General features: G+C 42.3%; 1 protein-coding gene across 4 annotated transcripts in view; it reads right to left on the bottom strand.

The window, feature by feature from the left end:
- LOC118386919 (androgen-induced gene 1 protein-like) overlaps positions 1-21,169 on the bottom strand; it is a 49,992-nt gene extending 28,823 nt beyond the window's left edge. Inside the window, exons 1-4 of one of the 4 annotated variants that reach the window (XM_035774924.2) lie at positions 1,598-3,241; positions 518-1,164; positions 363-406; positions 159-252 (exon numbers count right to left, since the gene is read on the bottom strand). In XM_035774924.2, coding sequence (XP_035630817.1) covers positions 159-248 — 90 coding nt within the window. In that variant the 5' untranslated portion in view covers positions 249-252; positions 363-406; positions 518-1,164; positions 1,598-3,241. Of the gene's footprint in view, positions 1-158; positions 253-362; positions 407-517; positions 1,165-1,597; positions 3,242-13,065; positions 13,368-13,873; positions 14,030-20,917 lie in introns of those variants that run through there. The other 3 variants (XM_035774922.2, XM_035774925.2, XM_035774921.2) reach the window with 3 other exon arrangements.
- Between the last annotated feature and the right edge of the window lie 5,677 nt (positions 21,170-26,846).

Here is a 26,846-nt window from a genome sequence, read left to right as displayed (position 1 = left end):
CAGCCATTCATCAACCAACAAGTCAATTTGATGGAAACTCAACTGTTTGGAAAATGTGCATATTGTTTTTATGTGTATTTGCGAATATTCACATGAAAATCTGATGTAAATATAGCTGTTGTTTATGTCAAATGTCTCAACTGCTCATATTTACTTACCAACTCCAATGAAGAGCACACTAGTGGTAGCAAAGGCATGCTTGCTCCTCTGGCCCTTATATTGAAGTGGAACATTAATTCATTGGTCATCAATCTGAAACATTTTAAGAAAAAGGATTGAAAAATGTAACAGTAGTTGGATAATATCTCTAAATGTTTTAAGAATGAGCAAGAGAGAAATGGTAGAAACTTTACATGACTCACCAAGGGAGGTAGGTATCTCTTGAATCAGAACAACGGTTTTGCACCTGAAAAAAAAAAGTTAGTTAAAATAGGATTTTATATGCTTTACAAACGTCTATTATTAGAAGTGGTGCTATTCCAATTTGATCTACTGACAGCAATTTGGATCTACTTACTCAGGCAATCATGGGCAGCTGAATAGCATGTCTCTTGGGGAATCCAGTCTCAGTGATTTAATGAAAAAATGTTAACGATCATCAGCATAGCTAGTACAAACCTAGCTCTTACAAAGCTGATCAAATAGTATCAAATAGACAAAAACAACATTTTCCACACAAAACTGTCAATGACTATGGATTTAAAAACGGGTTGGTCTGCTCTCTCCTATCCCTGGGATGTAGTAGAATAGGTCACTGGTAACTGAGTGTGTGGCCAAGCACTGGTGTAGAAGCCGTGCATCACGTCATTGACATGTTTCAGGAACTTTAAAGACCGAGACAAATCATGATTAACCATTGCCTAAGGTCTTCACTAAGTTAGACTTAGCCTAGCAAGTACATTGACTATGTTGCCCCTCAGCAATCTGGCAGTCAGGCAGACAGATGGAGAGTGAGAGATAGGCTATTTAAATGTCTTAGTCAGCAGGCTGGGTAACTTCTGTACTTCTTTCCTTTGTTACCACCTCTACCCTTCCATCCAAGCTGGACCCCACTGGGAGCAGACGTTAATCCAACGTCTATCTCACGCTGGTTCAACGTAATTTCATTTCAAAAGATGTGGAAACAACATTGATTCAACTAGTGTGTGTCCAGTGGGAAGATTCCTGCAAAAAAAGAGAATCAAAAATTGAAAAAGGCAGTTGACAGGTGCAACATGTGAATGAGTGTTAAGGGGGAGCAGGTATAGCAAAATGTATCATATTGTCAAATACAAAATACAAGGATCTCTGATGAATCAAGAAAAAATGTAAATCCATATGGGGGGGGTACACATTTCAAGAATTAGACTAGCTTGCAATGTGTACTCATCAACCATCTCTTTCTCTCACACACACACACACACACACACACACACACACACAGCTAGCATGTCACAATGTTGACATGACAACTATATTTTCTATAAGTTATTGTGATCATCATCATATCTCTCTCTCGCTCATTCTCACTCACACACACACACACTCTCACACAGAGAACACACATACACGCACATTTACTGTCATTAACTAAACATTTATCAAAATGAAAACGTACCATGTCAAAGGAGGGTTAGCCAGAGAGATAATGTTAGTTAGCTAAAGTTAGCTAGCTAGCGAACCTTTCCTTGACGTTCTTTTCCCCAACAAACCACCGCTTTACTTACAGCAGTAAAACAAGAATGCCGGAGAACAGGGACTGCCACTTAGCAGTCAAATATATATATTTTTGGTGTACATTGAGAAACTGTCATTCTTTTCCAGCTGTGTTGTTGTGTAGCCTGCCCGGTGCTCTGTCCCAACGGCCTTATGGAATGTTGATGCTGAAGCAAGCAGGCTGTCTGCTGCACGGACAGATCTATTGCTGCACATGAAGCACAGATTCCAATCCAAGTTTCAGATGAAACTGATATGCCTACCTCCTTATTTAGCCATTGAAATTAAAATACAATTACTGCCTGCATTATGTTAATTGCTTAAAAGCTTTAAGGGAAAATATTATAGTCATATTTTCAGGATCAAATTCAGGTGCAATCATGTTTGACTAATTAGTGATTAAAATAAATGCGATAAAAATAGGATTTTGTCAATCCTGGTAAATTGTAGTAGGATATAGAAAAAAATAGGCCTGTGTGTTATTTGTTAAATTCAGATCTTTTTTTGTTAGTCATAATAGAACATCAAAATGGCATACAGTGGAACAGAAGAACATGTGCAGCACAATAAACAGTGCAATTAGCTAACACAGACAAAAGATGACCATAGAAGCCAACACACACAGCAAGTTAGCAGATCATTTTTGTAAAGTTATTATTGTGCATGTATATCTTATATGCTGGTAACCTAGAAACAATGTTATGGAAAGGAATGAGCACTTTTTAATTGGGTGGACTGTAAAACAAAAGCTGCCATAGCCTTTAGTAAAAGCAAAAGCATTTATAGGATTGAATATTCTCTAAATTAGGGACCATCTCTGATAGCTATAGGACCGCAGAGACTGACACACATTTTATGACCTAGAAAAATCGATGACTGAGAGGTGAAATATATATATATATTTTACATTGGTATTTCATCCCTTGCCGAATAAAAACCTAAAATGGCCCTACTCCTGAAAAAGTTAATGGGCTCGGCTCGAGTACCATTAGCCGGAGCCCAGAGTAATATGATTCGGCAGGACGCGGGAAAAGCTCATCCGTACGAAGCCCCCCAAGTCCATGCCGAGTCCTTCAAGTCTAAAATGGAATAGGCAAGAGCCCAACGTGTTGACTGGGTCCAGTATGCCATGAGACCTTAACCCGCTTTGGTGCGCTCTGCCAGCTGTCGTTTGCCAAATGTTTTAAGCTGAATCATGCAAACCCTGCTGAAAAAGAACATTTACTCCAATTTCAATCATTTTAATGGTTCTAGTGTCTTATATCCAATGGGTGAATGATCCCAAACAATACAGTATGTACAGTGCATTAAGAAAGTATTCAGATCCCTTGACTTTTCATATTTTGTTACATTAAAGCCTTATTCTAAAATTGATTAAATTAAACACCCCATAAATGACAAAACAGTTTTTTAAAAACATTTTTGCTAAAATATTTAAAAATAAAAAAACAGATATTTATAAAAGTATTCAGACTATTTGCTACTAGACTCAAAATTGAGCTCAGGTACATCCTGTTTCCATTGATTATCCTTGAGATGTTTCTACAACTTACATGGAGTCCACCTGTGGTTAATTCAATAGATTGGACATGATTTGGAAAGGCACAAACTTGTCTATATAAGTTTCCACAGTTGACAGTGCATGTCAGAGCAAAAACCAGGCCATGAGGTCGAAGGAATTGTCCATAGAGCCCGAGACATGATTGTGTCGAGGCACAGATCTGGGGAAGGGTACCAAAAAATGTTTGCTGCATTGAAGGTCGCCAAGAACACAGTGGCCTCCATCATTCTTAAATAGAATACGTTTGGAACCACCAAGACTCTTCCTAGAGCTGGCCGCCCGGCCAAACTGAGTAATCGGGGAGAAGGGCCTTGGTCAGGGAGGTGACCAAGAACCTGATGGCGAATCTGACAGAGTTCCAGAGTTCTTCCGTGGAGATGAACCTTCCAGAAGGACAGAAGCCACTCCTCAGTTAAAGGCACATGACTACCCGCTTGGAGTTTGCCAAAAGGCACCTAAAGACTCTCAGTCCATGAGAAACAAGATTCTCCGGTCTGATGAAACCAAGGTTGAACTCTTTGGCCTGAATACCAAGCGTCACGTCTGGAAGAAACCTGGCACAATCCCTTCGTTGAAGCATGGTGGTGGTAGCGTCATGCTGTGGGGATGTTTTGCAGCAGCAGGGAGACTAGTCAGGATTGAGGGAAAGATGAACGGAGCAAAGTACAGAGAGATCCTTGATGAAAACCTGCTCCAGAGCACTCAGGTCCTCAGACTGGGGCTAAGGTTCACCTTCCAGCAGGACAGCAACCCCTTGCTCACACCCAAGGCAATGCAGGAGTGGCTTTGGGACAAGTCTCTTAATGTCCTTGAGTGGCCCAGCCAGAGCCCGGTCTTGAACCCGGTCGAACATCTGGAGAGACCTGGAGAGAAATGGATCTGGAGAGAAATGGCTATGGAGAGAAATGGCTGTGCAGCAATGCTACCCATCCAACCTGACAGAGCTTGAGAGGATCTGCAGAGAAGAATGGGAGAAACTCCCCAAATACAGGTGTGCCAAGCATCATACCCAAGAAGACTCGCGGTTGTAATCGCTGCCAAAGGTATTTCAACAAAGTACTGAGTAAAGGGTCTGAATACTTATGTAAATGTGATATTTCTGGGGGGGGTTATACATTTTGCTAAAATTTCTAAAAAACAGTTTTAGCTTTTCCATCATGTGTAGATTGGTGAGGAAAAACATAAATTTAATCCATTTTAGAATAAGGCTGACAAAATGCAGAAAAGGTCAAGGGGTCTGAATACTTTCCGAATGCACTGTGCATATTTATATAGATTGGTGTCTATTAGTTGAGTAGCATTGAGATAACTGATCAGTTGTTCAAACAGATTTCAATGAAAAAACATATTTCAACCAAAATAAGATTTATTTTTCATGACGTCAAAAAGACATCATGGAAAAGAGGTCTTAATCTGGTTGTGATCGAGATATAGACGTCCCGACCAGATTTCAACCAGGAAAATACGTCTTTATCAGGTCGTATGCCCACTTGGATGTATATCACAGAGAGCCGGAGAAGCTTTTGGCCCAGGGTGTCAAATAACCATGAATGTTTACATGTTGCCCATGTTATCCCAAGATAATATAGGTCAAGCTATCTACAAAAGAGATATGCATAATAGCTATGAGTGTAATAAAAATACAAATCTAAGTACATTATATTTTCAGTCAAATACAGTATGTTCATAATTTGACAGGCAATGTAATGGTCTATTGTGGTTTTCCAGACCATTTTCCGCCCTTGTTTTATGCCCTCTGGACACGCCATTCACCTCAGGTCATCATATACCCAGGAAATCCACTGGTTCTGTGGCCTGGCTCTTCTCTTGTCTTGAGGGTTCCTGCTTGGCCTGGCCTGGGTTGAGCTTGACCCTGCTGCCCCCACAGTCTGCCCCTCTAAGGACCGGTGCTGGAGCATAAAGATGTCAGCCTCTGACCTGAGCACTAGCTATCTCCTTCATCCAGGTTGCCTGGCACTCTCCGACTAACACCGAGGCGAGCTAGCAATAAAGCCTGCCATGCCGGGTGAGGCGAAGCGAAGCGACAGTTCTGGGGCTAATGTTTTAATATCAGCATACCATAATTAATCCCTAAGAGGTGACTTCTTCGCCGCTCCTTGTCTCTTATCCCAACGCTTCTCCACCAGCCCTGTATGCCTCCTGTAAGAAGGACAGCGGTAAGCTTGTGAGGAGATCAAATGCACAGCAAAAACAAGCATGTTACTGTCGAGTGTACAGGCTTTGAAAAGGGGTATTTGAAGTTCCAGCTCTGTGGAGTGGAGCAGCTTCCTCGATGAAAGAATTCCAGTTCTGCCTGTAATCCTTCTGATCCAGACAGTTGTAACTGCTCCCGACCCTACCAAACTACCCAACCTATTTGCATTAATCGACCTCGATTAGGGATTTGACAGAATCCTGTTTTGCTTTGTACTCACATTATTTAGCTGGATCTACGATTTCCCGTAAGTCTCTTGCCACTGTGGCCAAATAAAGAGGCTGCACTACAAGGCCACAGCAAGCAGGCAGGCCTGCTGAATGGAGAGCATTGACTCTGAGGGTGCAGCTTATTACAGACCCTCGAAAGTGAGAAACAGAATTTCTTATTTCCTCTCCGAGGTGCAGAGTGTGAGTAAATGGATTCAGTCTGACACAGGTAGTTTATTTAGACATTTCACATTTCCACACCCTCAGCCTTTTTAGCTGCATGGGCTCCATGTCGTCGGGTCCGTAGGGAAATCACACCTGGCCCCGTAAGGGGCCTCTAGGCCTGTCCAGGAGTCAAACCATCCACAGCCCAGCCGAGGGGGATGGAATTACCTGGTCTGCCATCTGCGCCTCAGATGTGCATGTGAAATGTCCCCGCTATTGTGCCCTGATGGCACACACTCCTCTTTCATCATCATGTGGAGAGGTGGGAAGAATGGAGGGGTGCGCTCGACCCTGCCAGGGATACATTCACACCTGACCAATGCAGGGAGAATACACACACACACACACAAACCAGAGCAGCATGCAGACTACAGATACACGCATATTACCATTATCCAGCATCAACGCTAATGAGCGCTCATTTCCCGGCATTAGCTGCGGTGCACATGACATCCATTGTGTGGTGTGTAAACTGAACTGTGTGGCCAACTCTCAGACAGGGACTGGTGCCAAGTGGCTCATCATACACTGCACTGCTCTGTGACGGTGACGGTGACGATAAAAGGGTTCTTCAGCTGTCCCCATAGGTGAACCCTATGAAGAACCCTTTTTGGTTCCAGGTATAACCCTTTACACAGAGGTACATGTTTTTTCTAAGAGTGTAGCAACTGGTCCCTAGTTTCTAGGAGGATATCTAAGGAGCAGCGCGTCGTCTCGCTCTCTCCGCTCTGCTGCTCTGATGACTCACGTCTTACAGCCTACCTACGCAGAAGAACACAGGTCACAGCACACATCACATGATCTCTGTTAAGCTGGGCCTGTGATATATATAACATGCATGTCCCTATTTCAGTACAATGCCTTCGGAAAGTATTCAGACCCCTTGACTTTCTCCACATTTTGTCACGTTACAGCCTTATTCTAAAATCAATTACAAATGTTCCTCATTTTTAAAGAAGAAGTTTGGAACCACCAAGACTTTTCCTAGAGCTGGCCGCCTGGCCAAACTGAGCAATCGGGAGAGAAGAGCCTTTGTCAGGGAGGTGACCAAGAACCCAATGGTAAATCTGAGCTCTAGAGTTCTCCTGTGGAGATGGGTGAAACTTCCAGAAGGACAACCATCTCTGCAGCACTCCACCAATCAGGCCTTTATTGTAGTGTGACCAGACAGAAGCCACTCCTCAGTTAAAGGCACATGACTACCCGCTTGGAGTTTGCCAAAAGGCACCTAAAGACTCTCAGACCATGAGAAACAAGATTCTCTGGTCTGATGAAATCAAATATGAACAGAGCAAAGTACAGAGAGATCCTTGATGAAAATCTGCTTCAGAGCACTCAGGTCCTCAGACTGAGGTGAAGGCTCACCTTCCAACAGGACAACAACCCTATGCACACAGCCAAGGCAACGCAGGAGTGGCTTCGGGACAAGTCTCTTAATGTCCTTGAGTGGCCCAGCCAGAGCCCGGAATTAGAACCCTATCGAACATCTCTGGAGAGACCTGAAAATAGCTTGGCAGCAACGCTCCACATCCAACCTGACAGAGCTTGAGAAGATCTGCAGAGAACAATGGAAGAAAATCCTCAAGTACAGGTGTGCCAAGCTTGTAGCGTCATACCCAAGAAGACTCAAGGCTTCAACAAAGTACTGAGTAAAGGGTCTGAATACTTATGTACATTTTATATTTAATTTCTTTCTTATTTATATTTCAGCAAAAATGTCTAAACCTGTTTTTCGCTTTGTCGCTATGGGGTAGTGTGTAGATTGATGAGGGGGGAAAACAATTGAATCCATTTTAGAATAAGGCTGTAACGTAACAAAATGTGGAAACAGTCAAGAGGTCTGATTACTTTCCGAAGGCACTGTAGGTCATGGTAAAAAATAGATATCATGATGATGACACGACATGCAATGTTCTTTCTTATTACACAGGTACTAAGCCAAAGTTAGTACAAATTAATTTATTTCCCTCTCTTTTGGCTTGAGGCCTGGAAGAAAAACGGTATACTAGCAACCAGTACCTTTCCACTATAATTCAAATATTTACCCAGTACTTTATAAATTCACATCCCTCCCATGTACCCCTCAGCACCTGCTGCCTGGTCATCCTGGCCCCTCACCACCACCACCTCACTATATAAAACTAAAACATCACCTCTCCCTGCTAACAGGAAAAGAGGCAGCAGCAAAGAACCAATTTAAATATTTTCCGAGTAATTATCAGATGGCCATCACGGACACAAGGGCATATAAAAGTAAGACAAACATGCAGTGTTTTCTTTTTCTCCCAGGGCTCAGCCCTCTGGTCCCGCTACTCGCTGCCCGTTGCCTCCAAGGCCATGGCATGACATCCAGCCAGATAGATGACTTGGCATTTGCAAAGCAAATTGGCCGTGCTGCATCCAAGACAATGTGTGTCGGTGTCCCTACTAGGCTTATGCAAAGGCCCTCCCAGAGGACAGTGCAGTCCAGGATAGGCCACAGGCAGCGGTATGCAGCAGGGAAAGAATGCTGACAGTGTCCACTAACTCAGACGGAAGGCTAGCTAGGGGACTTTTCCTTTCCGCCAGCCTTGCTGTTTCACCTGCGAGGTGTGAGACAACCCTAGATTTGTCTGACCTACATATAGACTAAAGACTAGCATTTGTCTGGCGAGGTAGGAGGAAAACAGACACTTGTTTATATGTTATTAGGTCTGGAGATGTTGAGATTCGGTTCTATTTCTCATATACAGGTAACTGCCAACTATAATGGAAACATTTGAGTAAATGAGGGATACAAAGTATATTGAAATCAGGTGCTTCAACACAGGTGTGGTTCCTGAGTTAATTAAGCAATTAACATCCCATCATGCTTAGGATCATGTATAAAAATGCTGCCCAAGCCATTATTTTGGACATTATTTTGGCTACCATACTATTCCCCCATAGGATGACAATTCCCCCATCCACAGGGCACGTAATGGTCAATGAATGGTTTGATGAGCATGAAAACGATGTAAACCATATGCCATGGCCGTCTCAGTCACCAGATCTCAACCCAATTGAACACTTATGGGAGATTTTGGAGAGGTGCTCCAAATGATGGAATTTCTCGTGGAAGAATGGGGGTGCCGCACTAGGCTGTGGTGCGTTCTGTGTACTGCATGCGTTCAATATTTTCAACTCGTGCATTGTTTTACCGTGCAGTAGTACAAACAGAAGTACTGTACAGTCAGACTCGAACTAGCTAGCTTTTAGCTAGTTGAAAAGCGAAGCATATGTGTCAATTACGGAAAATGCGAGATGGAATAAGCCATCGGCAACCGCCCAACTATATGTACACCCGACCCTAATCCGAAAATATAGAAAATGTGCTGTAGGCTACAGTCAGACTGCAGAATGATTTTTAGACAGGGGGTGCAGGATGTTTTTGATATACAGTGCATTTGGAAACTATTCAGATCACTTGACTTTTTCTACATTTTTTCTACATGTTACAGCCTTATTATTTTTTCTCCTTTTTTTCACTGCACAGCTATTTTCAGGTCTCTCCAGAGATGTTCAAGTTCGGGCTCTGGCTGGGCCACTCAAGGACATTCAGAGACCTGTCCCGAAACCCCTCCGAAACCCCTCTTGACTGTGTGCTTAGGGTTGTTGTGCTGTTGGAAGGTGAACCTTTGCCCCAGTCTGAGGTCTTGAGCCCATGGAGCAGGTTTTCATCAAAGATCTAGCTGCACTTTGCTCCGTTCATCTTTCCCTCGATCCTGACTAGTCTCCCAGTCCCTGATGCTTGGCATTCAGGACAAATAGTTCAATCTTGGTTTCATCACACCAGAGAATCTTGTTTCTCATGGTCTGAGAGTCTTTTAGGTGCCTTTTGGCAACCTCAAAGCGGGCTGTCATGTGCCTTTCACTGAGGAGTGGCCACTCTATCATAAAGGCCTGATTGGTGGAGTGCTGCAGAGATGGTTGTCCTTCTTTAAGGTTCTCCCACCTCCAACGAGGAACTCTGGAGCTCTGTCAGAGTGACCATCAGGTTCTTGGTCACCTCCCCGATTGCTCAGTTTGGCCGGGCGGCCAGCTCTAGGAAGAGTCTTCAAATTTCTTCCATTTAAGACGGATGGAGACCATTGTGTTCTTGGGGACCTTCAATGCTGCAGACATGTTTTGGTACCCTGGCCCAGATCTGTGCCTCAACACAATCCTGTCTCGGAGCTCTACGGATAACTCCTTCGACCTCATGGCTTGGTTTTTGCTGTTACATGCATTGTCAACTGTGGGACCTTTATATATACAGGTGTGTGCTTTTCCAAATTATGTCCAATCAATTGAAATTACCACAGGTGGACTCCAGTCAACTTCCAGAAACATCTCAAGGATGTTCAGGATGCACCTGAGCTCAATTTCGAGTCTCATAGCAAAGGGTCTGAATACTTATGTAAATATGGTATTTCTGTTTTTTATTTTTAATACATTTGCAAATATTTCTAAAAATCTATTTTTGCTTAGTCATTGTGGGTTATTGTGTGTAGATTGATGAGGGAAAATAATAATGTAATCTATTTTTTACAAGGCTGTAACATAACAAGATTTGGAAAAAGGGAAGGGGTCTGAATACTTTCCAAATGCACTGTAGATAGCATATGTTTCTGCTTATAATTTCCGACATTTTAGTATGGCTATTTGTTAGTCAACTTGTCTATACTGTAATTAGATACATGCAGCTTCTCTTCTGTCATATGTTGTCCTAGAAACAATATAAACCTTTGCTCACCACAATGTCATAAATGTCATAAAGATAGAATGAATGCTTCAATTAAGTTCCGTCAACTCTTCTTCTTTCGCAAAAAAAAAAATGCAATAACTCTTAAAAAGAAAAACCTGGAAAGATTTTCTGTGCAAAATTTCCAAATGACATGTTTGACCAGTTGTCTATGGTGCATGTACTATGTATGTACCTGAGCTGAGCCATACAGGAGACTAGGCATCTACTGTACCACCTCACTACCAGATTAGAGGGGGCAATGTAGCCTGTTTTTTGTCTCCCCACTTTGGTTTTGAAATTACCATCACCCACTAATTAACTATTCATTTTTGCAGATTAAGTGTTTGAGCTAGTAATGTACAGGGGAGTAGTGCTGCCCTCACTTTTTTTAATTTGAGAATACACGGAGCTGATAAAACTATTTATAAATTATATTTAATTACCACTAAAACTCCAGGAAAAACGATAGAATGACAAACCAAATAAATATGTATAGCAGCCTAGAGGTGAATGGTGGTTTCTCCCCTGTCTTCTCTCTGGTGGTGGTGAGAATGAGGAAAAACTATAAGCTGTGTGTGTGCACTGCGGAGGCCCGTCGGCTTGACCATTTTGGCCAATCAGAACGTTGAAAAAAAAATTCACTGTGTGTCTGTCTTGATGTTCACAAAAGCGGACCCCTCTTGCACAGTGGAACCCAGAACAATATGCGACCACTTGGTTACAGTGGTACCATTCTGCCGAGGACACCCAAACCAGAGTGGCCACTGTAAAGCCGGACCCTGTCTGGAAGTTGCTGTAGCCCTGCTTTGGATCTTTAACCTATATTGACTATTGGCTGAGATGCAGGGCCTGTAATTCTACGTAGTAATGTTTCATGTTCACTACTTGGTCAATTTATTTGATAGCATGTTTAATCTATGCAAATAAATTCTATGAAGTGATAGTTCACCTCTGTTTTATTCTGTAATAGGGTATATTGTAACCATGGGTTTAAGCTAATCAAATCAAAGTTTATTTATGATGCCGTGTGTAAGGTACACAATACAATGAAAATGCCAACACACAATAAAGCTCTCCTCGCAAACAGTGTAATGATATTAAGCTATATGTATTTGTATTTACATTAGGCTATAGCCTACAAATAGCTATACCATATAGTCACAGGCCTAGAATTTGTTCTTAACTGACTTGCCTAGTAAAATAAAGGTTAAAAAAAATATATAGGCCTACTGCAAATTATTGTTGTTCCTGAACCAAATGGCAGCGCTATCCTTCAGCACCACAAGTTGGTTCAACTTCTTTAACATCATTACGCAATCCTGGCGCTGTCCTTTCAGCACCCCGAAGGGCACTCCAATCGCTTAAAATAACACTCATCAAGATCTGTTGCCTATGCCTAATAGTCCTTCTCATCTCTTAATAATAATAATAATAATAGTAATATTTTATTATTATTATAACAGAAGATCATCACTTCTCACAATGGTGCTCGTTTAGTAAAGTTAGATCAAAGCTGAATCAATGTCTTGCAAGATCACATAATGATGAATTCGCATTTTACATAACAGAACCAGATATACCATAGCATAGGCCTGTAACATTTACTGTTCCACCAAAAACACCTCTTAATTTCTAATGAGATTTCAGGATGGTTAGCTGAAGCAGAATAGTCAGACAAAAAAATATAATGTGCCAAAACTGTGCCACTAGACAGGACATATGGTTTGATTGAAACAAAATACAAGAAAGGCTAATAGTGTGTTAACATCATCTGCTCTAATTCGCTCATGAAACAGTAATTCAAGAAGATCTAAATGCATGAAACTTTTTGAGATCAATCAAATTATTAACATGGAGATGCAGTTTGGAAGTAAAAGGTAAAACTTGTAAAATGTGAAGAATTATAATTTACGATGGACAGTGATGATGGCCTATTTTGAAATTAGGTAGCTTATGCCTAACTTGGCGTTTGAGGGTATTACAAAGAGAACATTTTCTTGAGACAATATGTGTGGGCACATGCAGACCTTGCTATCGAAGGAGCATATGCATTTTCTATAATGATAGGCTATTAAATTGGCTACATCTGTCGGTACAAACTTCGAGGAAAAATGCTCTTCCTCACCTAAAACAAATAGCACTACACCACTGGTAATATATCAATAATTATTGTTTACAAATGAGCTATGACATAGTCAGGCACAACATCTCAATGGTTTTGACCGTTTAGAAGTATACACAGAGATGTTCTCTTCTTTCAATTCGGCCATACAGTTCACCTCGCAAAAGTGATTGCTTGTTATGAAATTATTCACTTTACCGTATATATCTAAAAATGAACATATACAACAATTGTTTAAAGCAAAACTATCAAAACTATTGCTGAACCTGGACAATCAAAATAACAGCTATTGTAAGCCCTGTTCAGCAGGTAGGCTATTGCCAGATGAGAGTTGTCTTTGGTAGTTTACTTTAATTCTGGTAAAACACCATTTTCAATGGCTCATAGATAACAATGACCTAGCAAATGACTTAGGTTGTTACACAACTAATAAAGCCTAAAACCACAACAGCCATTTTAGCATTTGAATGCTGAAGGTGCCGCGCAGATGGGCAAGATCAGGAACAGGCCGCCTACCTCGCATTGGTCAGCCCGTGAAGCTGGGCACAGTGCGAAATTTGACTAGGCTCCTGATATTAGTTACATGCATTTCGACACTGAAACAGAAGAAGCATCATTTGTCACAAAAGATTAGGTATTTTTTAGAAAGAATGTAATATGAAGCAAAAAAAACTGAACTGGTGATTAGTAAGGTTTGAATTGGTGACATGCATCTTAAACAATTGAATCGGGTGAATCGTTACGTCGCTAATTCGGGTGCATCTGTTTGTTCAAATATCTTAATTTTTTAAAATCTTAATTTTACCCATGAATAATTATTGAAAAGGCAATGAGAATGGAAGCATCTGTTTGTTGTGGATCTGTGGTTTCAAGCATCTAGACAGTCAGAGTAAGAAACATAGTTATTTACAACGTAGAACATTCACAAAGTGTTTTTTGCTCATTTCTCCTTGAACTAACTTTCAGATTTTGTGCTATATCCGAGTCCCAGATCTGTGTGTGCTATACACCAATGGTCGTTGAGTTGGCGATATACCACAAACAGATCTGAGAGCAGACTCCAATGCCCTAGGCCTCGCGTTGTGTTGTGACTACTACTTACCACTCCAACAGGGAAGGCCAGCACGGCCATCATCCAGTCCCTCAGGCCAATGAGCTTCCTAAGCTGCCTCTCCTGCTCCTGGCTTTCACTTCCCTTGGTCAGCAGGCTGGACAGGTCTGTCAGCACACACACGCCAAAGAACACTGCCTGGATAACCTAGAACAGGGGAGGAGAAGACACATGTAGTTCACATCATGTGTACTTCCAGACAGCCACACACAGAGTACATAATAGTTAGTGCTTTTTTCAAAGTATAGCTGCTCCAGGAGTTGTCACAGAAAAGCATTTTCTGCACATTTTAAAGGGATTCACCGGTACTTTAGTATAATTTTTAGCCAGTAATTCTGAAAGTAGCGCCCACGAACCAAAAGTAGTTCTCGAAAATTATAGATATGTACACCACGCCATTGCTCTCCCTCTCGCTCTACTGTGTGTGCATCTAGCTAGCTGTACCTCAAATGGCAAGGGGCTGAGGCTCATTGGCTAGAAATAATTTCTAAAAGCTGGCCCACGTGGGGGGAAACAGTTGCTTTCAAACTAAGGATTTTGTGGATAATTGTCACGTAGGTATGAATGAGTCGGGAGACAGACACAGGAATGCGTAATCTTTTTTACAAATTAAGCCCACATTACGGTGTGCCGTGCAAAGGCACGGGGACGAAGAGCAAACAAACACATAACAAAACACAGGGTAGAACCCAAAAAACAAAAGAGCGAGGAGTACCTCGAATAAATAACACTAGCGCACAATGATTAACACACGGGACGAGACCCGTAAATCTGCGCAATCCACAAAGGCACGAAAGCCAAAACACATAGCATAGGTACTCCCACGCACCAACGGACATTGTAACAATAATGGACAGCCCAATGGAAACCAAAGGCCACACTTATACAGGTACTAATCAGTGGGAATAGGGGCCGGTGTGCATAATGAAAGTTCCAGAGGGATCTGCACCAGCAGCGCAACGACACTGGCCTCGAGGACGATCACAGGAATGCAGTGTGGGTCAATCAGGACCAGATGCAGCTGCCAAAGTTGCTTTGTCATTGTGATGTGCCAGTTGCGGCTGCCGAAGTTTCTTTGTCATTGTGATGTGCCAGTTGCGGCTGCCAAAGTTGCTTTGTCATTGTGATGTGCCAGTTGCGGCTGCCAAAGTTGTGACGGCATCGGACGGACCGGTTGTGGCAGCGTCAGACAGGCCAGTTGTGGCGAAGTCGGAAGAACCAGTTGCAGCTGCCGAAGTCCCATAAGTGCCGGACGGACCAGTTTCAGGGTCATCGGAGGGGCCATTCCTGCTGTCTCCTTTTAAGGTCCATTATTCTGTCACGTTGGCATGAAGGATCGGGAGACAGAAGCAGGAATGCGTAATAAGGTTTATTATTACACCCAAAATTAGGGTGAGCCGTGTAAAGACACAGGGACAAAAACCAAACAAACATGTACATAAAACACAGGGTTGAAACCCAAACAAAAGAGCGAGGAGTACCTCGAATAAATAACACAAACGCACAAAGATTAACACACGGGACGAGACCCGTAATCATCTGCGCAATCCACAATGGCACAGGTACTCACACAACCAACAGACATAATAGCAATAATCGACAGCACCATGGTGAACAAAAGGCATATATATACAAATACAATCAGTGGGAATAGGGGCCAGGTGTGCACAATTAAAGTTCCGGAGGGATCTGTGACACTAATTGAGGTAAAACGGTAATTCTGCTCATAAATTATGCATGTATGAAATACACATTGACACATCCCGTCCAAAGCGTAAAGTTAAAAAAATGCTTACAAGTCGCCAAAGTACCAAAGCATGTCTTTAAAGCTGCAATATATAACTTTTTGGGCGACCTGACCAAATTCACATAGAAATCTGAGTTATAGATTTGTCATTCTCATTGAAAGCAAGTCTAAGAAGGGGTAGATCTGTTCAATGTGCTCTATTTCTATGCTTCCCGTTCTTAAGTTTTGTTTTTGAGTCTTTTACTTTGAGTTTTGTACACCAGCTTCAAACAGCTGAAAGAAAATACTATATTTTTGGTGTAATGAAAATATATTTCACAGCGATTTAGATGGTACAAGGATTCTCTACACGATCCATTGCTTGTTTTGTCACAAACTGAAATTAGGCAAACTATTAGAATTTTAGCAACCAGGAAATGGTTGATAATTTTGGGTCACAAAAACAGTAGTTCCTCATCTCTCAAGAGCACAGTAGCTTCAAATATTTACATCACATTATATTCATGAAAAACAAAGTAATCCTTAAAAAGATATCTACAATACATTAATACAGTGAGCTCCAAAAGAGTTGGGAGAGTGATCATTTGTTTTGTCTCTGTACTCCAGCACTTCGAATTTGAAATTATACAATGACTATGGGGTCAAAGTGCAGAATGTCAGCTTTAATTTTAGTGTATTTTCACTCATATTGGGTGAACTGTACATAAATTACAGCACTTTTTGCACATAGTCTCCACATTTTAGAGGAACAAAAGTATTGGGACAAATTAACTTATATGTGTATTAAAGTAGTAGAAAATTAAGTATTTGGTCACATATTCATAGCATGCAATGACTACATAAAGCTTGTGACTCTACAAACTTGTTGGATGCATTTGCTGTTTGTTTTAGTTGTGTTTCAGATTATGTTGTGAATGGTAAATAATGTATTGTATAATTTTGGGGTTACTTTTATTGTAAATAAGAATAGAATATGTTTCTAAACACTTCTGATTATAGATAATCGTGAATGAATCGTGAATAATGATGGGCGAGAAAGTTACAGACGCACAAATATCATACCCCAAGACATGCTAACCCCTCACCATTACAATAACAGAGCAGGTTAGCAGTTTTGGGAGGGGGTATGATACTTGTGCATCTGTAGTCATTGTGTGCTATGAATATGGGACCAAATACTTAACTTTTTACTACTTTAATACACATACACAAGTCAATTTTTCCCAATTCTTTTGGTCACCTAAACTGGGGGACTTGTCACGACTCCCGCCGAAGTTGGCTCCCCCGCCTGTTCGGGTCGTTGTCACCGGCCTACTAGCTGCCACCAATCCCTTTTTCCTTTCGGTTAGTTTTGTCTTATTCGTTACACCTGTTCCTATTTTGTGTGTGCTTGATGTTCTTCCCTATTTAGAGTATGGAACCCGCCCCTTTGTTGTGCGTTATTATTTTGATGTTCACGTTGTATCGTTGGTGTTGTTAGTGCTCTGGACCTTGGTTTGGGTTGGTCAGTGTTTGCTCCCTGCGTGTCGGGCATTTCATTTTGGTGCCATATTAAAGGGCACTTTTCCCCTGGACCTCTCTGCTCTCTGCTCCTGATTCCTCGCTACACACCTAGCCAGCCGTGACAGGCCTATACACAAAAGGTGAATTTCCTAACGGTTCACCCGATATGGATGTATCATTTCATATCCAAAGTGCTGAAATATAGAGCCAAAACAACAACAAATGTGTCACTGTCCCAAAACTTTTGGAGCTCAATGTACAGAATGTATATCACAAAGGAGTTCAATTGAGGTGTTCTCTAAAATACGATGAATATTCATGTTAAGTATAGAGATAAATACAAAAAAATGGAGATAGATACATTCATAGAGGGTATTTTGTATTTAAATAAGCATTATATAACAACTGAACAATTGCATAAACCCCATCCTGTCAATGTCTATCCCCTTAAGCTAGCATATGTCATTTTGTGTGAGTCTAAGAGCAGTCTGTGGCAGTGGTGGAGATTATTAATGCATTAAATTAAGAGCAAGAGAACATAACAGGGTGTCTTTATCTCCACAGCAAAAATCCAACAGACTGGAAAGTGTGACTTTAATTCTCATTAATTCACTGTTTAATTTAGGATTCCAGGAACCCACATCTTTTTGGTCAGAAAATTGCCTCGCAAAGAGGACAGGGTAGTGCCCAGCAACGGCATTAGTATGACACCTAGCTAACACGCAAGACAGGTATTTAATTTCTCAGAAGTTCTTAGTTGTCTTTATATCTTCTACTTCGTTTTTTGCCTCCGTAACAGCATGTTAGCCTGAGGCTATGCTAAAAACGAATGCCTTCCAGGTCTCTTTCACTAAGATCAAATGCAACAGGTTTGAAAAACAGAGCTCTCACAGGGAATGAATGCCAATTGCTAAGTATAAAACCCTTTACTAGCTCTACGGGCTCTTTTCCCTACCCTGTATCGCAGGCACTTAGGTGCAACCACAGTAATTCCTGGACTGGAGCGCAAGTCATAAAGTGTTGCTCCACACAACTCAAATGTATACAGCTGGGCCAGAGGGAATCTGGGAAGGAGAAAATGGACGCTGCATGAACAAGAGCGAGCCAGTTTATCTTTACAACAGCTATAGGAGTTATGACGCATGTACAATACAATAATTACAAGCCTGAACATATCCAGTGTGTATTAACTATATTACATTAGAGAAGAACATTAAGGAAACATCAGTTAGCCATTTATAGAACAATGGGAAGTAATGTAATGTATATAGGAACCTAATTACCTCCACAGTTAGCAGAGGCTGACAGGAGAGTACAGTAGTGCATCATTCCTTAGTTAACGTAGACATTAGGTACTGTCCTACACTCCCCCTATCCCTCTTTACACGTGCTGTGTAGCGTGCTGGCCAGAGGCAGAGAGGGAGAACTGGACTGGATGCTCCAGGGACGGGAACACACTTCATATGTACTAACGAGCCAGACAGAATATATCTCTGTCTACACCTGCCCCACTCTAAGCATCACCTGACACTCTTGACTCTGTGGGGCAAGGCAGGGGGGTTCTGCACTATCACCGCAGTTATCGGATGCTACTTATGTGTGTGCATGTGACACATAACATAGAGTAGATGACACTTGCTCTATATGGTTACTTACTTGGCTTAAAACTGGCTTAAAACTGATAAGTTTAACGAACAACTTTGAAGTGAGAGAACAATTTAAACCAAAGGTATGGCCCAAACAGACGTTCAGTTTCACAATCTGTCTGCTAGGCGCCTCACTTTTTTCCGACGGAGGCACTATGTTAAACCGCAGCGAGACTTTTCAGATCATTTGATTCCTCCAAACACAGGGGTTAGAGGTTTTGTTTTGTCTATTGATTGATGTGGACAAAAGCCAGCTGTCACTGGTGGTATAACCCCACGTGACAGCCCCGTGTTCTCCTCCTAATGTATCCCCCTGATGGGAACCTAAATCTGACCCAAACACTCAATAATGGATGACTGAGTCCCAATGAAAATCTATCTACAGGTTAAAATCACAGCAAGGTAAGTGAAGTGTTACAGAATTAGTGTTGACAGATCCATGGATGACAGGCCTACAGCTTGTTTCTAGAGTTTCCCATTCCCCCTTGGAAAGGTCTGGTTCGTTGCACAACAGCCTGCGAGCGAGTGGAATGTCTCATTGTGGATAGAGATTGTGCTGTGATGATATGTTTTTTGTTGTCTGTTCCAATAACTTCTCCATATAGCAACCACTCTAACAGGTAAGATGACTCAATTTAGAATTGAGAACATTCGGAATAAGAAATGCTTAAAGCAATTGTAATCCTTACCAATAACCAAACCAGTTATTCAAAAGGCCTGTACATACTGTAGCTGTTTCATGTCAAAGTCAATATATTTTCACCTCTGAGTCACTTCATGTTAGATTATTTTCGTCATGGCAATTTTGTATGAGCTAAAACAAGTATTCCCGAGAAGAAGAAAAAAACATATTGATGCCAGAATGAGAGGATCCATTATAAAGGGAAGAGACATTGTACAATTGAATTACAGTAAATAGGAAGCAAAATAGAGGAGGCCATTGAAGGACTATTCCTGGAATTTGCATATTGACTTCATATTGTCATTTTTCTTATTACTGTAGGATCACGATTAAAGATGGAATATTGAACGCACGCACGCACGCACACACACACACACACACACACACACACACACACACACACACACACACACACACACACACACACACACACACACACACACACACACACACACACACACACATGCTCTCTCTTGCTCTCACACACACACTCTCTCTCTCACAAACACATACTCTCTCACACACGCACGCACATACTTTGTTGTGTCAGGATTTATGACAGGCAAAATCAATAGCTGTTGTAATGCACAATAACAAAACATTTTATCGCTGTTATTGCATGTAACACTATTGCCATAAAAATAGTTGTAAAATAGTTCAGCAGTGGGCTTCTAATGTGGAAAACATGAGTCATTGGTAAAAAAAAATTGACTGGCCCAATAAAAGTGTGTGCTTTGTGTTTATGTGTGTGTGTGTGTGTGTGTGTGTGTGTGTGTGTGTGTGTGTGTGTGTGTGTGTGTGTGTGTGTGTGTGTGTGTGTGTGTGTGTGTGTGTGTGTGTGTGTGTGTGTGTGGGTCTGCAGTAGTAGTAAAGCTGAAAATTACAATTAATTTCAGAAAACAAAAGTACAACCGCTCCTAGAAAAAAAGACAAGCAAGACAGAAAGAGAGATAAAGAAAACGTCCTGGGTGTTTCCATACAACATGTTTTACTACCCAAACCACATTCAGTTAAAATGACGGCTGTGTGATAATGTAACAGGGGAATAATTTGAGCTCGGGACCTTGTTATCTTAATAACATCATCTCGGTTACCCACGGGGCACGGCTGGCTGCTTAATTGTGATTCATGATATGATTACAATGTTGCAACAGAAGGCAAACCGCTTGCGCGCATCAGCAGCAGCCGAGAAGAGAGGGGCACTTTTTAGTGGGTGTGAGCTTTTTATGTCTAACACGTTCCCAAAAATGTGAGGAATCCGTATTAACGCTGGAAAAAACAAAACATATTGTAGCGGACATCATAATAAGACATATTAGGCCCGTTTCGCAACCGAGGGTGGGCGGTATCAACAACTGGAGGTAGGTCACTGACCGTCTGTAGCATACCATACCATACCATATGACGTGCTACCATTTCTGACCAGGAGCCGTTCTATAGAACAATATTACACTTACCAGGTCTATGAATGTTAAAAACTTCCAGCTACCGCCGTATGTTTGATGAGCGGGCATGTCAATGGCTTTATAATTGCAGAGGATGGAGAAATAGGACAGGAGGATGGCTACCCTTAGCACCTGAGATGGGATGAGCGCCATGTTTTTTCCCCTGTTTCCTTGTCTCGTCTCCTGCTTTATCCTCCTGACAGAGCGACGCTGCTATGGGTCTCGCACAGAGCATGGGGGTCGTTGCCTCGGAGAAGGGATGCAGACAGAGAGGAGGGTGCGTACGAGTTGTGCGCGCAGAGCGTGAGGGAAGGGAGGGGGGAGGAGGGGTGTTGCCATAGAAACAGAGCCCTCAGCCTCTCATAGATGAGGAGAGGCCAGACCACCGCTTGATGCTCTGCATGCATAAAGAGGCTCCTTCAATGATGTCTTCATAGCCTAGTGAATGGTGTAGGCTAGCTAAGATGTGTACAATAATATTTTAACCAGAAATGTCTTTTTTATCTTGGGGGTTAGTTTTAAGCAATAGAAGGCCTACCAGAATGTGGCAACACAAAATCACCATTTATGACCTGACACCAGACTTCTTGAATAAGAAACAATATATTTCTTCTGACATAAATGTAGTTTCAGAACAGAGACAGTTACAGGTTTATGTGTGTAGTTCCAGCGGAGACATTCTAATACATTATACTTTGGCAGAGAGTTTACTATCACTAGAATAGTTTTACAACTTTACTGTGGTCTCTAGGACACAACACAACTCTCCTTCCATGGCCTTCAACTGCTCTTAAATGCAAGTAAAACTAAATGCATGCCCTTCAACCGATCGCTGCCCACACCTGCCCGCCCGTCCAGCATCACTACTCTGGACGGTTCTGACTTAGAATACGTGGACAACTATAAATACCTAGGTGTCGGGTTAGACTGTAAACTCTCCTTCCAGACTCACATTAAGCATCTCAAATCCAAAATTAAATCTAGAATCAGCTTCCTATTATGCAACAAAGCATCCTTCACTCATGCTGCCAAACATACCCTCGTAAAACAAACTATCCTACCGATCCTTGACTTCGGCGATATCATTTACAAAATAGTCTCCAACACTCTACTCAGCAAATTGGATGCAGTCTATCACAGTGCTATCCGTTTTGTCACCAAAGCCCCATATACTGCTCTCATTGGCTGGCCCTCACTACATATTCGTCGCCAAACCCACTGGCTCCAGGTCATCTATAAGTCTTTGCTAAGTAAAGCCCCGCCTTATCTCAGCTCACTGGTCACCATAGCAGCACCCACCCGTAGCACGCGCTCCAGCAGGTATATTTCACTGGTCACCCCCAAAGCCAATTCCTCTTTTGGCTGCCTTTCCTTCCAGTTCTCTGCTGTCAATGACTGGAACGAACTACAAAAATCCCTTAGGCTGGAGACTCATATCTCCCTCACTAACTTTAAGCACTAGCTGTCAGAGCAGCTCACAGATCACTGCACCTGAACATAGCCCATCTGTAAATAGCCCATCCAACTACCTCATCCCCATACTGTTATTTATTTGATTTATTTTGCTTCTTTGCACCCCAGTATCTCTACTTGCACACTCATCTTCTGCACATATATCACTCCAGTGTTTAATTGCTAAATTGTAATTAATTTGCCACTACGGCTTATTTATTGCCTTACCTCCCTTATCCTACCTTATTTGCACCCACTGTATAGACCTTTTCTATTGTATTATTGACTGTATGTTTGTTTATTCCACGTGTAACTCTGTGTTGTTGTTTGTGTTGCACTGCTTTGCTTTATCTTGCCCAGGTCGCAGTTGTAAATGAGAACTTGTTCTCAACTAGCCTCCCTGGTTAAATAAAGGTGAAATAAAAAATACAAATGGTGTTCAGATTATATCTGTTTACAACTTTACTGGCAGTCTTCAGGATCCCAAGGCTCTTTATAAGTTTGATATTTGTGTTATACATACCGTCAGCGCGTTCTTATCTTTAATTGATGCTGTAAAACTACAGTACTTTAACCAAAGCAAAACACCATATTGGGAGTGATGGAATCACCTGAGGAGGAACATCAAAGTGCTGCATGGATCTGTAAAGCTAAGAGAATAGGCCTGGGAACTATCAGGAGTGAATCAAGTGCATCAGATTAGACACCATTCTGGAACAGAAACACACCCAGGTTATTTCTCACTGAGACGTTCATTGCGTCATACAGTATTACTGTAATCTATAATTGCCAGCTCCAGTCTCTAAGCTTTTTGAGCGATGTCAGGCGGCGGCAGACTAACTCTCCCCCCTGTTAAAATCAGTTTTATGTTGCGATAAGGCAGCCAAAGAGGTTTATTCTGTAAAAATCCCTGACTGGAGGCAGACAAATGGTTTCCAATCCCAGCTATTAAGAGGATAGAAAGCTGGGGATTACAGGTTCTGGCCTCGGTCCCTCCCAAAGTCAGCACAAGATTTGAAGGCTGACGGAAGGACTTGGGCAGGCAAAGATGGCATGGATGGGCTATCCTGGTATAACCCTAGTATAACCCTAGTGAGACGCTTTGTGGGTATGCATTTGAGTCCTGCCTCATTCAGCAACGCAAAAGCTCCCAACTACCATAAATGCACAATTTCTACATTTTTGTTCCAGTACACTGAGTTACTCACACACATTCTGTCAGGTACATTCACTTCATGTAGAGTGTAGAACATTTTCTGAATTGCTCTGCAAGTGTTCTTGGCCTGCTGCAGAGTTGCAGGGGTCTGCTGGAGTGCAGGCTCTTGACGGTTTGTGGTTAGCTGTTGGGTGTTTGCTTGAGAGTTTCCAGTGTCACTGTCTGCCTAAAGTGGGAGAGCTGATTCACAGCAAGCTATTTCACACTCATCCAGCTTGCTGTGCACTCTCAGTACACTCGGTGGCTACAGTAGAAAATCAGCCTGCTCTTCACTGTGACGTATTGGCTAGTGAGAGGCTTCTGTAGCCTGTGCTGGGTGAACACAGCATGGACTCCCTCCCTCTCAGGCTTGGATAGGATCTAGTGTAACCATTGGCATTTAAAGAAGTGGAACACTTCTGAGGAGTGTTTTATGTTGGGCCTATAAAGGGCAGTGGGTTTAGCACAGACCAGTCAAGACTCCAAACTGTCCATCACATCCACATACTGTGGCCTTTCTATCATCCAGTTATTTCTCCTTGAATATGTTTTTCATTCTATGTTGACTGTAGATACCCAACCCACACGCAACATGAAACAGACTGGGATTACGCCATAGGTGTTTTGCAGCCTAAATGTGGCTGTCACAAATTCCCATCGGGTTAACTGGGAGTTTCAGTCCTTAATCCACTCAACGTCTGTCCTCGTCCAAGCATCCGTCTTTAATGACTCCCCCTTGCCGCCGATAAATCTCCTCAAACAACACATGATAGGGTGTCCCTCTCACCCGAGTCCTCTTTCAGAAGATGGACACTTATCCCCCACTAGTTTAGCTGTATATGTACGGTCAGGTTAATCGTCTGGCAGCCAGGGTAAGGCTGCATCTTGGCTGACGCTACAGCACATTAACCCTCCTCTCTTCTCCCACTATTTCACACAGATTTCAACACACACTTATAACATGCGAGTGACTGAGCTCTCTCTGTGAGCTGGCAGGCTGGCTAGCTGGCACGTCATGGCGAGGGCCTAGAAATAGGCCACCAAGCCTCATTAAGGCCCTAAATTGGTTTGCCTCGGTATAATGCCCATATACAAACGCTGGCATCCATGGGCCTGGGTGTTTGTGTCTGTTTGCAAACATCAAAGTCTGGCCAATCAATCTAATGAGGAGAATGAGGACACGCATCTGTTGTCTCTCGCCTCTCTCTTACCATTGTCCTCATTTCTGCAATTAGATGTCCCCATGCTAAAACCGCTGCTTTAATCCAGATTAGTAATGACAAATATTTATTTATCTATCTATTTAGCCGGGGGAAAATGCTTCCAGATTTAAACATCGGTGGCTTACATAATAACACATCTGGCAGTTAGCTGAGGAAACATGGGTGATAAGCTAGTCATCTAAGTGGAGTGGCTGTAGTCCAGCCCAACGGGAAGCGTCTTCCATGTGGACTTGCTACACTGTTTGTTGGTTTATTACGGCATTACAATCCTGTAGGTTGGTAAGTGCTTTTTGATTTTGAGAGGGATTATGTTTTTTTATGGTTTTATCGATTGACTTTGATCATGGCTTTCATCTCTGCCTGTTTGTATTTTGCAACCTTTAGTGATATTAGTATCACTAACCTTGTGGCGGTAGGATTAGTGTTAAAGAGCACTGCCAAGGGTCTCCCTGCCTGCCTCGTGTTCTGATTAGAATGGATCATTTGATTAGATAAAGATGACATGAGACGAACGGCAGAGCAGAACCGCTAATTGTCCCAAATCCTCTGACTAGCCTGGATGGGAGTGTTGCATGTTGTACATACTTCTGTCTACTTTCAGCATTGTTCTGATGACTGTGTTTAAAGGATGTGGCTTCTAAAGAAAGCTCACTGTATTGTATTCCTGGACCCATAGTTTTGCCACAATTTCCATGTTTATTTGTTTCTTTACAGAAGACTGTCAATGACCCCAGAGGAAAGGGGGCTCAGCCATGTACCTGTTGTGGAGAATGGAGAGAGGCAACGACAGAGGACCGTGTCTATAGGCCAGGCTTTTGATGGTGATGTGTGAAGAGGCCGTAGGCTGCCGTTAGGAAGGTAAACGCGTGTGTTTGCGCACGACAATGGCTGAGAACACAAGAGAACCACAAAAAGAAAGTGTTGCTTGTACAAACACCAGGCTGTGAAAGCTTCAGAGACAAGCAAACAAAGGTGGCACGTATAATGTGCCACAAAGACACACTGACAGGTGAGGGTTGAATGGAAATAGCATTCTCATAACCTGCCCGTGACATCAAACCTTCTAGCGCGTGTGTCTGTATGACGACAGAAGCGTATCTGATTACCGAGCGGTGCTGGACTGGGCTGGGTCTTTATCTGTTCAATTACTCGGCTGGGTTGTATGGCCTAATAGCCGCAACATCCTAATTTTAGCATGGCAAAGTTCCTAATAAAACCGGGGAATTGCTCAACTGGAAAGAGAGATCTCTTTCAGGGAAATATTATTCACAGCGACAGGGTGCATTTTGTCTGTCAAAATGCACTCTACAACCACGATATGACATGATAGCACGTTTACAAATTCCACCTGGATAATAAAGGAAGAGATCTCGTGAGCTAAATGTACACTGGTCACTGTTACTGGTTAAGAGCAGTCATCACTGTCGACGGCAGTGCACACAACTTTACTACGCATAGATCAAATCCTTGCGGTATCATGCTTTACATGCTCACTGAGAGGATTGCAACGACTTGTTTCGTATAAATCACAGAAATGACCTAAGTGGGTCCTATTGCCTAGACTGTTCTGGTTTCATAGCAGCCACTCTGATTGACTGAAGCTCATAAACCATATGTGAAAAAACAGCTGGTTAAAACCAGATATGAGAATATCTAATATTCACACGGTTCCTATAGAGCTGACGGATGTTTAACACCGTGTAGTGACAGACTATATATTATAATAAACTCAGTGTGTTGCAAATTAAGGTTAAACAATCCTAAATAGAAGGGGGGAAACTCTGACCAGGAACTATTTGACAGGAAAGGGAAATAATAGCAGGATCAGTGGCTGTGTACAGAGGCCTGTAATTGGGAGAATATTTTGACCCCGCTGAGCCCAAGAAAGCAGAACAAGCTGTCAAATGTGTGCCAAGTCCTGGGTGGAAAGCATCCCTCTGCCAGGCTGCAATTTCTTACCACTTTCTGTCAGTTTCCAACTTCAAACACACAAACATAGTCCCAGGGGTTTAAGAGGTGCTTGCAATAGCCCAGCTTTTTATCTCCCGCAAATGTTCCACTGTGGAAAACT

This window comes from Oncorhynchus keta, chromosome 8 (assembly GCF_023373465.1).
Source record: "Oncorhynchus keta strain PuntledgeMale-10-30-2019 chromosome 8, Oket_V2, whole genome shotgun sequence".
NCBI classification, from domain to species: domain Eukaryota; kingdom Metazoa; phylum Chordata; class Actinopteri; order Salmoniformes; family Salmonidae; genus Oncorhynchus; species Oncorhynchus keta.
This window is presented reverse-complemented; position numbering and strand designations above follow the sequence as displayed.